General features: G+C 38.5%; 1 protein-coding gene across 1 annotated transcript in view; it reads right to left on the bottom strand.

Moving 5' to 3' along the window:
- LOC104949787 (stromelysin-3-like) overlaps positions 1-12,666 on the bottom strand; it is a 38,317-nt gene that overhangs the window by 10,860 nt on the left and 14,791 nt on the right. Inside the window, exon 2 of the mRNA XM_010776192.1 lies at positions 2,944-3,164. Within this exon, the coding sequence (XP_010774494.1) occupies positions 2,944-3,164 (221 nt within the window). The remainder of the gene's footprint in view (positions 1-2,943; positions 3,165-12,666) is intronic.

The raw sequence follows: 12,666 nt of genomic DNA, 5'->3' as shown, positions 1-12,666 counted from the left end.
AGGCATAACAACAGCTGGTGTTTCTTGTGAGGGTTTCCCCGGGAAACAAACACAATACACACAGATGCGTCACAGATTATTTTGCGGTATTTTTTTTTTTTAATTAATTTTATTAATTACTTTGTTTATAAATTAATCTGAGGGCCGCAAAAAGAGGAGGTGGGGGCCGCCATTTGCCCATCCCTGGTGTAGATGAAGGATGTGTCAGGATGTAGAACTCTTGTGTGAACATTGGATAAACAAGCCAGGTTCATATTCTTGTTTCGTGTTGTTGACATATTAGTCAAAGGTTTGCACAGAGCGAAATATCTTTGTGTTGCGCCATAAATCAGAAAATACTGCATTAAAAAAGTAATTTCCTGTTTTTCTACTGATAAAGTGTGATATAAATAATGTACAGGCTTTCAGATTGCTGTAGTTCACTAAAAAGAGACATTAACGACATGTTTGGTGTTGAACATGTCCGAAGAAACAAATGAAACAATGGGAGATAAATATCCCCAAATCTCAAAATTGTATTATATTGTGTGTGTGTTTGTGGTCCTCTTTCAGTTGAGACACTGTAGGATGCTTCCGGAAAAGACCAAACACTGGATGTCTTTTAGGAGCCAACATGTGTTTTCGAGACAATGATATTAACGGGGAAATCCTGCAGGACTCAAATGCCTCGTATGCCTGTATTAACCAACAATCCAATCTGTTCCTTTAACTTATAGGTGTTAATTCTGGATATGATTGTTTCTTGTTGATTAAAGGTTTCCAGATAACCTCATTATTAGCTAGTCCCTTCAGGGATCTTTGGTGTAAAAATATAAAGTTAACATTTGCTGCATCATTTTATGGCACAACTTCAGAACATGTTACCTGTAAGATTTTTTTCTGGCTGGCAGGCAGTTCTTGTCTTTCATCATGCATGAAGGGTCAAAAGGGACAGGAAGCAGCAGGGTTTATGGGAAATGTGGTCTTAATTTAGAGAAATCTCAAGCAATAAAAATACAACTGCTGTTCATGTCATTCCCTGTCTCAGTTATCCATAACGCATATACTTTAAGGCGACAGAAAGAGTTACATTTCCTGAACATTTTTCATTTAAACCGCACATTTAAATTTGATACTAAAAGTAATAATTACACGACAAGAAAAAACGTTTGACCATAATGTAAAATGTGCAGCAAGACTCATGCAAAGGTGCTTACATTTGTTCAGACTGACTTCAGTTTGCACATGGACTTTGCTCAGTGCAAAGTTCACATAAGTGTAAATATTGAGCTTATCACTTTTTGTTATCCTAAGATTAAAGAGGTTATATTTTCCTAAATATGACCTACATTGCTTAGCCTTGAAAGGGGAATTACACTAGGTTTTTTTTTTTAAAATAACAATGAAGCAAAGCTGGTCACTGTAGTTTTGTCAAACAGCAAGAGGAAGTAGTGCACAGTTGGGGACTATTTTCAGTGGGGGAGCTACACATTTGAGGATCATGTATTTCTTAATTGTTACATAATGACATCACTATGTAACACTTGCGTTCTATTGGCTATCGCTCCAACACATTTCCCACACATCCATTAGTGGTTGACCAATTATAACAGGCTAGCTAACCAATCGGAGCAGACTGGGCTCTGGTTTCAGACAGAGGGTGCATAATGCACAGGCAGTATGAGAAAAATGAAGAGCTTTTTTTAACATTAAAGCATGTACAAATGTCATTTGTAGAGGCACAAAATACAAATATGAACCTGAAAATGAGCAGAATAGGGCCCTTAAAAAAAGAAAACAGAATCGCATTAGTTTGCGGCCGGTGCTGCCTCCCCCCCTCTCTCTCGCCCTGTGTTAATATATACTGTTGCGTTAAAGAATGGCCACAATGAAAGAGACCCCAGGAGACACAGACAGAGAGGCAGCCGCAAACAGAGCACTGCCAGACGCGCGGTGGTGCCAAGTCCTTAGATGAAAGCAAAGCATCACCCCTTTGTCCGAATTATAATTTTAAGACTTCCTTTTCTATATTAGTATATAGAACTATATATATACAGTATATAAGCCCTCCCGTGTTGCATGTTTTTTCCTTGAGTCTATCATTAAGTTGGTCTGAAAACTGCCTGAAATGGAGTCATCGTTTTGCCTAATGAAGTGATTCTTTAAACCAGCAATATCTTTTTTTTTTGCGATACTGGGGCAGCAGTAACAATTTCTTATTGACAATTTACATTAGAATGGTTAAGTTGCAAGAAAAAGCTTCTAATTGCACATCCGGTAGTTTAAGACGACATATTCTGAAAATGTTCATGTTGATATGTCTCCATACTTTAATGTTCAAAAAGCTCTTTATTTCTGCAGCACCTCTTTTCCCCCTCTGTCTGAAACCAGAGCCCAGTCTGCTCTGATTGGTTAGCTGGCCGGCTCTGTTGTTATTGGTCAACCACTTAGAGATGTCGGGTCCCCTTAGCCTATCAAGTACAATGTGTTAGAGCGCTAGCCTATACAAGCGCAATTGTTACATAGTGAGTAAATTATGTCACAGAAGAACACAGGCGTTTCAGGCAGTGTGTGGAAGAGAGAAAAAAACCGATATAACACACAGCAGATAAACACACACATTATTATTGACCTTATCCAACTATCAGATTTGGCCTCGCCAGAGTTAGAAATCCTGGTTAAACTACCTATTTTACAAAGAAATCACATAAAGAATTGGGGCACAAAATATTCATATCGGATGGCTAGGGTCCTTCCCTTAGAGTGCAAGCCTCTGTTTCACGGAAAGAGAGCAACAAACGTCCCTCTTCTCTTGCAAACATAAAAAAGAAAAATCAATGACAATTCCTGAATGTGTTTTCATTCCATCTCACCATGATATCTATTGACCCACCACAGCCAACCCACAATGAAATGTTGTGCTTTCTAGAATTAGGGTATTCTGTATCGGCGCCTGGTATGTACCTGTAGGTGAGGTCTGTCTTCTCTAAACGTCCTCCGTACAGGACGAATCGTCTCTGTCGCCCCCGATAATGCACCTCCTTATGGGCGGGGTAGTCTGGTACTCCACAGCGTGGTCGGTTCCATGTGTTAGAGGTGTTGGCCTGCAAACTTGTCTCCTTTACAAAGTCCTGAGTGTGAGAAAGCTTCCCCCTCTTCTTCAGGTCGGGGAACTTTTCAGACAACTGTAAGAACAATAGTGGTCAACAGATAGTTGTTTTTAACAAATAAATTAAACACGTAAATACTTTGAAAAATATGTCACTGTGTGTCATCTATTTGTCTTTTGTGCGTGTAGTGGCCAATTATGCAAAATACAAAGTTCCAAGGGCACTAAGCCTACAAGGCGAATTCGAGTGTTCACTGCCGTTTAAAACATCCAAATACCTTCAATGAAAACCATAGTCCCAGGTATGCGTCCTGAGGGTTTTATTCACTTACTATTCCATAGATCTGTTGGCGGTCCACTACCGACTTACTCTACAACACTTTTAACTGCATATAAATAAATACACAGGCATGTGGACACGTCCGGGCAAAAACGTTTTCAACTACGTGGTAGACTTCCAATTGTGGTAGTGGTAGTGGTAATGCGTCATTTTATACTCATAGACTTGCGCACTAGAGTCTGCTTTTCCGTAAACAATAACAAACATAAACCTTGAGCAGTCCATAAACAAACAAAACGGTTTGTTTATAACTCTATTATTATCCAATTCATTTAATCTCACCAAACATAAATATTTACCATAAATATCAATACGCCTGACTGGCTCTTACAGTGCGGTATTCCTGTATGGTGGCCGACAAAAAACGCGCTACAACGGCCCAGAACATTTCAACTACGAGAAATTCGCTGCACTTTCCAAACGATGCAAATAAATAAACATCATTTAGCCAAAACACATGCAAATGAAGAAACTTCTTCACCAACTTCACAAAACATGCGCATTTTACAAAAAACGCTGCATAAACAAAAAGGTGCTAATAAAAAAAACTCTGCAAGAAGCTCAATACACAACAGAAAAGGGGACAAAATAGCAACAAACAAAACTTATGTATGCTTATGGTCAAATAAGCTCACTTTTATAAAAAGAGGTACCAATGAGCCTCATAACTGTCGGTTTCCACATGGATCAGTTTTTATTCTGAGACAGGAGCTTCAGTTACAGGTGTCACAAGCAGCAACTAGCCTTCTCAATTTTGGACAATTACTTCCATCAAAATGCACCACGGTTAAACTTGAAATGAATTGAATTAACCTTAAAAATGTCACGGTATTTAAATGCTAAAAATGTTAAAGATAAAAGGTTTAAGTGGAAGAAAAAAAAAGATGAGGGGGAAATTACAAAGAGAAATCATCATGAAGTAAATACAAAAAAAGGGAGAAAAAGAAAGTATACGAGGAAGTGAAGGCGAATCAGCTTCATTTTGGACTCTGGAGGAACACACTCAAAATCGTATTTCCCCGGTTTAAGAGATTACTATCAGTTACACCCCCACCACTCCCCCAATCCAGAGGAAATGGCTCTGCTCATTCCCACTGGCGCAAATTACAGAGGAGCGCCTCCTCTGTACCACATCTGCAGTGCTACACCACTGCTGGCATTTCCTTTCCTCTGCCACTCAGAACAACCTGTTGGGAAGACGCTGTCAATTTCTTTTGTAGAAATTAAATAATCAGTTTCAGTGGAGTTCTTTATTTCATAATCCTGTGAGGATTTTAGCTGATATAGATATTTTTCTGAAAAAATTGCAGTACCAAAGATGTCCATGATAATAGATTAATTAATTAGATTAATTAGTGGAAAGCTATATGTACATTTACTATTCAAGTAGGCCTAATAATTCAACATACTTCAATTTTAATAGATAGATTTCCATTTTGTTCTACTTTTATTATTATAATTTATTTATACTTCTTTTGATTTTTTTACTACTCAACTATGGAAATTAATTTATAACTTTGTTTTAAAAATACCAGGTAAATATAGCTTATTTTCAATATTTAAATGACTATTATTATGAATTCCCCCCCCCCCTTTGGATTAGCTGGTGAAATAATCAAAATAGTTGTACAAAGGGTACAAAAATGATTGTATTTCAGGACAAACTTTCCCACAACCAAACCCAGACATGTCTTGACTTATAGTTTGAATAATTACATAATTTCCCCAAATCTACGGTGGCTGACCTGTGAAAACATTGGTCCCTGTTGGCCACCGTACAACCATCAAATAAAAGAGTTTTCTAAAAAGTAATGTGACCTCATTTATGTGTGAACAAAAATATGTACGCGGATGACATTTAATAATAGATAGGCCTTTCAACTCTTCAGACTTAAAACCAAATATTTGACATGAACCCTACAAAAACGCAAACCCAATTCACAAGATCAAAATATTAAAAAAATAATTGTCATTGTCATCATGTTTTTCAGTTGTGTTTGAACGAGGCTGCCTCACTCAGCTCTACATGACTCAAACTGTGTCGTTGTTGTAGGTGAAGGGGAACAAAACCCAGCAGGATTCATGGAATGTGCTCCAGACTGCAGAAACACACAGTGACTGATGGGTCTGGATCACAGAACCCCCCCCACCCACCCCCTGTGTTTAACTTTGTTTAAACGACATGTAAGCTGCTTGTTTTGTTGCACAAAGCACTTACCCGCATCAGGGGGGATGTTTCTGCTCATTCCCTACGGTTTTCTTAAATGGCTTGTTAGTGTTGTAATGAATGGGCCTCAGAAAAATGGCTGCTTGTTTGCATGGCAGCTTATTTCTTCTGAAATCTGATCTAAGGGGCCTGTTATCTGTCGTTCTGATAACAAAATCCTCAGATAAACAACAAAGCCCTTAAAACAGGTCTGACATGTATCAATCGAAAGCCTGTAGACATGAAACTGCTTGTCTGAGTACACAAGTACAACATTTTATACCCTGGGGGTATCGGCTCTATATACTGTAGGTGAGCCTATACAGGCCTGCTGGTTCTATTGAGGTCACTGAGTTCATGCCCCAGTGTTGTTCATCCAAATCTGGATTTTACTGATCAGAAGAAAAACAAATATAGATGTGGATTGGCGTCATAAGATGTTTAGACTAGGTTCTGCACTGAAACGAAAATGAACTCCCTTTGTTCAAGTGAAGTTGTAGTTTGTTGTCAGTCCAAAATGTCCTTATTTCATCCTATTAAGATTTGGGTGAAATTGCCATAATTAACATATTCATTATTCAGTACAGCCAAAAACACAGGAACAATTTTGCATTTTACAACTTCCGGTTCCCTCGTCTCAAAGTCAGCGGTTTTTGGAACTTGTTAGTGGTTAGAAGCCTAAAATAAGGTGTGTGGTTAACACAAGCTAAAGAGAGGTTCACGTTGTGTTGTACAACATCAAATATGTCAGTAATTACCCCACTTGTGAATGTCCGAAGCTTCTATGTGTCTTCAAAAAACGTGGTTGATATCAAGTAACTAATTGAACCACTAAATGTCATCACAAATAATATCGCCCTTAGCTTAGTGGTGGCGACTGTGATGTAATTTGTTTATGGCCTAGCCCTACTTCTGGCGATTGTATTTATGCTTCAAAAATCACAATGTGTGTTTCTATGTGGCGGTTATCACCCTGAACTACCGTAAATGTTTAAGTATCATAAAGGTGTGTTTGCCAAAAAGCTTATTTCCGGCAACATTCTGAAAACCAATGGAAATTCCCATTGTTTTGTCTGGGTCGGCCTACATAAATACAGTATGTCATCACTGCACCACTCTATATTCAATCGTTGTTCCTTTCACTCTAAAGGAATGATAAATCAGGGAGACTCTGATCCATAGTAACTGTTAGCAGAGTAAGCATTACGTTCATTGCTGTTTAGCATCCAAATAAGCGGAGGAATAACGAAGCATCCGAGACAGTGGCATTTCCTTCAACGGGCCCTCCCATTGGAGGCGTGGCTTTATTTATACCCATCATTGAACTTTAATCTGATTCGCTATTGGCTTCCAGTTATGCACAACAAATAACAAACACATATACCTGAATGTTAACACCCCCACTTGATATCACATTTGTGGTCTTTTAACAAATAAAAACATTATAAGGTTCTCTCCCTTACAGAAATGATTATTCAAGCTTACAGGCATTATTACTCTCCAAACATCAACTTTGCAAACTTAATCAACTTAAATTTCGGTGCAGATTTTGTCATAACATCTGCTACCATCTAGTCTGTTGGACAATAAATCAGATGTATTTTTCCCCCTTCCACAGTTGACCTCAGAAAATGATACTTAATGTCAATATGCTTGCATTTCTGTCTGTTAACAGGATTCTTTGCCAACGCTATTGTGCCCTGGTTGTCTTCGTAAATCGTAGGTAGTGTATATTCACATTTGTCAATGCCCTCTAGTAGTTGTATTAAGTGCATACACTCCTGCATAGTAGCTGCTAAAGCCATATACTCTGCTTCACAAGTTGATAAAGCGGCAGTTGGCTGATTTTTGATTTTCCAGGAAACCACTGGCCCGCTCTCATTAAGGCTAACACAATAACCTGACATACTACGTCTGTCGGTTAGATCAGCAGCCCAATCTGCATCGTTGTATGCTTGTAAGCCCAGTTTTTCACTCTTACATTTCCGGTAACACAGTTCCCTGTCGATGTTAACAGTAACATTGAAATTATTTGTGTAAACCCAACATACTAAATGATCATTTAGGCAGATATTGTTCAAGACCAGCCGCTAATCGGGAGCACCCCAATGATAATCGAAAGCAACAAGTTGGACCTAAATAATGGCCAATTGTTCTCTAGTGTGGGGCCATCCCTATTTATAATTTACACAGCTTTACCAGACTCCTACTGCCCTCTGTGTAACGTCTCCTTAAAGTTCCAATTAAATCCAGACTGCTAATCTGGAATCAGTGGTAATTTGAATAAAATTGATTATGTATCACGTGACAACAATATAAAGTTAAATAATAAAACTCTTTTAATGATTTGACAGGGTCCCTCTACATGTAATGGTCACATCATCAGAGGGGAACGTTCTGTGGTGCAGCTAATTCATTAAATTATTATAATAATAATTGACATTCTGTGGACTTAGATTTAAGGGCCCTTTTTTCGAGTTGTTGGTGCCATATAATGTTAACATGGGCCCTTTCAGGTCGTTGAAAAATCTCTGATGCTGTTGTTTATTCATTGTTTTCAGCATCCTCTGCGGTCTTTGCGGAGGGCCTGGGATTTGAACTGTAAATCACCTACACGCGGACCTCCGTCCCTAAACGAGACAGTTTAGACTGAAGCTGCCCGCCGCCTGATCCCAATCAGCGAGGTAAAGGAGTGTCGGCTTACAGGGTCGTAAAAATTGGCTATTTCTAAGTGGTGGGTGAACCACAGGGGAGCCGCCTCTGTCATTTCAAAGAGGTAGATGAGAAAAATGTGTGGTTGAAGGACTGAACCGCACCCCCCCCTGCCTGTGTGTCAAATGGATTGTTTGACCTGTCTGACCCCACAGGCGAGCTAAACCCTAAATGGGCCTTTTTCTAACAGCTTTCACATCAGAGTTCAAGGTCAAACTCAAAGAACAGTATTGGCTCCAAAATATTTAGCATCTTGTCTTATTTTGCAGCTTCTTCAAACACCACATTTTTTATTCCCAATTTTTCCTTTTTTCATGTATTTTAGCTAATTTGTTAACAAAAGATTATTTTAGAAAAAAGTTTTATCATATTTCAAGACATTTCAAAGGACTAATTTAGTCATTTGCTTTAATGACTTTGGCATAAACTCAAAAATAAATCCCAAAAATAAAACCATTTTGTAGTCTTTAAGACTTTCTAACTTTTCTTCTTTACCGTGGAAGACATTTATCTATAAAAGGAGGACACAACAATATAGTTTGATTTATATAAAAAGAAACAGTTATTCGAAAACAACTGTACATTGATTTTCTTTTTAAACAAACAGGAGGACATGCAAATATTCGGGAGTACTATTAGCGGCAGATTAATCCACATTTTCTTTTATAGTGAATTTGTGGATATACAAAGTATGTTAAATTGGGATAGAATGTACTACATTATGTTCATGGTAACAAAGAAATATGTAACCCATTGCCACAGTGTAGCTCACTAGTTCACTTACTAAACACTTTTTGGATTTATAAGGATTATAAAGCAGTACTTATTTGTTTTCTTTATTGCAATTGTTAAGAATTATAATGATCAAATTTAACAAACATTATGTTTCTCTGGACCAACCTTTAAATAGGGAAGAGAAGTATAAGTAAACAAAACAAAAACATCGCAAGTTGGTCTATTAGCAGTAAAATGTTTGGATCAGAGATCGGAGAACTAAAAGTAGGGAAAAAGAATGTAACAAACACAAATTGTACTCTTAATAGTGAAGGGGAGGTAGAAAGTGTACGGGAAATACCTAACTGTACTGTGCCCAATGGTTAACTCCCTTGTTTTTCTATCACAACCATACAGTATTTTCCCATATTTGTGTGTCTAAGTGACAAATGAGGATAACAATGTTTTAAAGGTCACCTATTATGCGAAATCCATTTTTTCATGTCTTTTATACATAAACATGTGTAAAGAGATTCTGACATTTCCTAAAAACCTGTCTGAAAATGAGCTGATCAGAATTTGGCCAAATAATCACAACGATTTTTTTGGCTTGTGTAACCATTAGCCAATAACCAATCAAGGTGTACAATTAAGGGTCTTTCTCTTCAAGAAAAGACACATCATGGTTAAAGTCTTCTTGACGTTTTACTCATTCAAAGGTTTCTTCGAGGAACTAGCAGTAAAAAACATCCTGACTTCCTTCTGACTGCTGGTTGCGTCTCGGTTGTTTCAAACTTGAGCACAGTGACCCGGTTGAGGTGATGGTGGTGGGTTTGTTTTAAGACTGGAGACGCAGCTCGTACGTAACTTGTACAGACATGATTCCCGCCAAATACCACTGTCAGATCCCCTGCGCCGCGGCGCACACATCTTGTCATCACTGTAACCAGAAGCCAGATATGTCTAAACTTGTAATGGACGGCCCCCTCCAGCTTCCACCCCCTCCGCCACCCTCATCACAAACATCTTTACATGTTCCCAGCATGAAAACACCTTCATGAGGCCTTCAGGCTCTCTGAGATTCATGTCTCATCACTGGCATTTTGCATTCTCAGCAAAAAGTGACACACTAAGTGTCCCGAGGGTAATTCTGTAGTCACAAAGTCTCCTAGCAGGATTTTAATTGTCTGATCTCAAATTACACAAAAATACACAGGGATGACAGGGAATCACATGTTCCATGTTACAAAACAAACTCTTAGTATGAAGCGTTAAGCTATTTTAAACCCCTGGAGTTAGAAGTGATTGACGGGACAAATTGGGCCTTTTGCCCCAAACTTCTCAGAAGATAGTCAGATGGGTTTCTACATATTTCATTTTGAGATATGGAGAACCAAAATGTTGGCATCCCCCGGGCCTGAAAAGTGAAGCCAATACGGAAGTGCCTTAAATCTGCCTTCTTTCTAATATCTGGCAGGGGCCAACTCCACATGTTGCATTAAAAAGTCAGATTCTATAGAAATGTACGAGAACATGACCATGCTTCTTACTTGTTTAATTAGCACAGTAAACATTTTCTTGACAAGTTTATGGTCACAATTGCTGTTGAAGCTTTAGGCCGGTGCTTCCTTAGAATGGCAGGTAGCCACCACAGCGTTGTCCGGTTTGGGAATTGTCTGTGTTTTCGTTCTTCACAAGTTTATGGTTGCAACGGCTGTTAATAGAGTATGTATACACGGGGCTACCCTGTGACTGGCATGTTGTTGCCATAGTGCTGTCCGTGGTTTTGGTTTTGAAACTATAACCTCTTCACAGTGTTCATGATCAAGTAATTTGTGACATTTTTGTCCCCTACAAAAGTGTTCTTCAGAGTTTTGTTGTACTTAGTTCCACCATCGTATGTCACTTCTGCTTCCACTAGTTGCAAAAAGAAGTCAGATTCTATAGAAGTCTACGAGGAAATTATCATTCTTCTTCCTTGTGATGACAGGTCGCCGCAGCAGTGTTGTCCGGTTTGGAGATTGTCTGTGTTTTCGTTTTCATAATCAAGTCAGTTGTGTGGGGTTTTGGTCTCTTAAAATGTGTTAAGCAGAGTTTTCGTCGTACTTAGCTCCACCATGTAATATTACATCTACTTCCCACTGTGTGTATTCCAGTGCTTTGAAAAGTATGTTCAACAATTACAGAGAACAAATTGTACACCAGCATTGGCAACACAGAATTCATTGCATTCATACAACATGTGTTTTGAATAAGGACAGTATGCAATCTATGACTGCAGTAGTAGTAACAAAAAGAAAGGTTGAGGGAAAATGGGACCAAAAAGGAAATTGAAAAAGTTAATTGAACATTTCTCCTGAACATGAACTTCACTGAAAATCACAGACTGATGAGATTGGGAAAACATATCAATGCGTGCATTTACATTTGATTGATCTTTGGCTTAATGATGGTTTCAAAGATGCAGGGGTCTTGTTTCTTACAAGAATCTTTGTTGTAGTACAAAAACAAGAGGTGGTATAGGAAGCGTCTTAATCAAACTGATATCTGTCTAAACCCTGTGAATCTGGATGATAGGAAGTAAGTCATAAGTGAGTGTTTACAACAAGAGACAGATAAGGTTTCAATTTGAAGGGTGTGCTCTCATTGAAAAAATGATGGATTGCTTACAGTAACAGGATTTATAATATCAGATAGGAAGGGGATGTTTGAGTTTCATCAACAAATACCTTGTAATCTTCCTTCTTACACTCCTAATCCAACATATCATTTCAAAATCAGAAACACCCGGCAGTGGAAGGTGATATAAGCCATCAGGGTATCAGCTTAAACTTCATATCTTTTCTGGCGCCTTATCTGCTGAAACCTCAGACTAGTGGATTTTCTGGTTATCTGGCTGCACGATAAATAACCGATGATTTAACTGTTGATTGTGATTTTTAATGAGAGGACATACCAAGATAAGTAATGGTTTTTGTCTGCAGTTAAAACTCAACCTTTCTTTTTATAGCAAGTTTGGGGTTATTATAAAAATCACAGTTTTATCTCATCCACAACTTTAAGACATAATTAAAGCAACATCTGATAGATCTGCTATGGAGGCACCTGTTTCCCAAAATGAAATAGAAAACGCAATCATGAAGATGGCATCAGGGAAAACTCCAGGGGACGACGGTTTTGGAACAGAGTTCTATAAATGTTTTAAAGAACAGCTTTCACCATATTTACTGTTGTTATTCAATGAAATATTAGAATCTGAAGCCATGCCTCCCTCCATGAGCAGGGCCATTATCTCATTGTTGCCTAAACCGGGCAAAGATCCTTCTCTGATGGGTAACCACCGCCCTTTAAGCCTTCTAAACTGTGACTACAAGATTCTAGCCAAGATACTGGCACTCCGTTTGGAGAAGGTGGTTCCATCCTATAGTGCATCTATAACCCAAGTAGGTTTCATTCCAGGCCGCCAGCCTCAAATTAACAATGAGGAGGGTTTTTCAGATGTTATCTAGAAGCAAGTCCTAAGCAATTTGCCCAATGATTGCAGGCAATCACTAGGATGCTGAGAAGCTTTTGGACCAAATTAGAATGGGGCATATTCTGTGTTAC

This window comes from Notothenia coriiceps, unplaced genomic scaffold, assembly GCF_000735185.1.
Source record: "Notothenia coriiceps isolate Sejong01 unplaced genomic scaffold, NC01 NC01_scaffold00016819, whole genome shotgun sequence".
NCBI classification, from domain to species: domain Eukaryota; kingdom Metazoa; phylum Chordata; class Actinopteri; order Perciformes; family Nototheniidae; genus Notothenia; species Notothenia coriiceps.
Note: the sequence above shows the minus strand (reverse complement) of the source record. Positions and strands in the feature narration are given on the sequence as shown.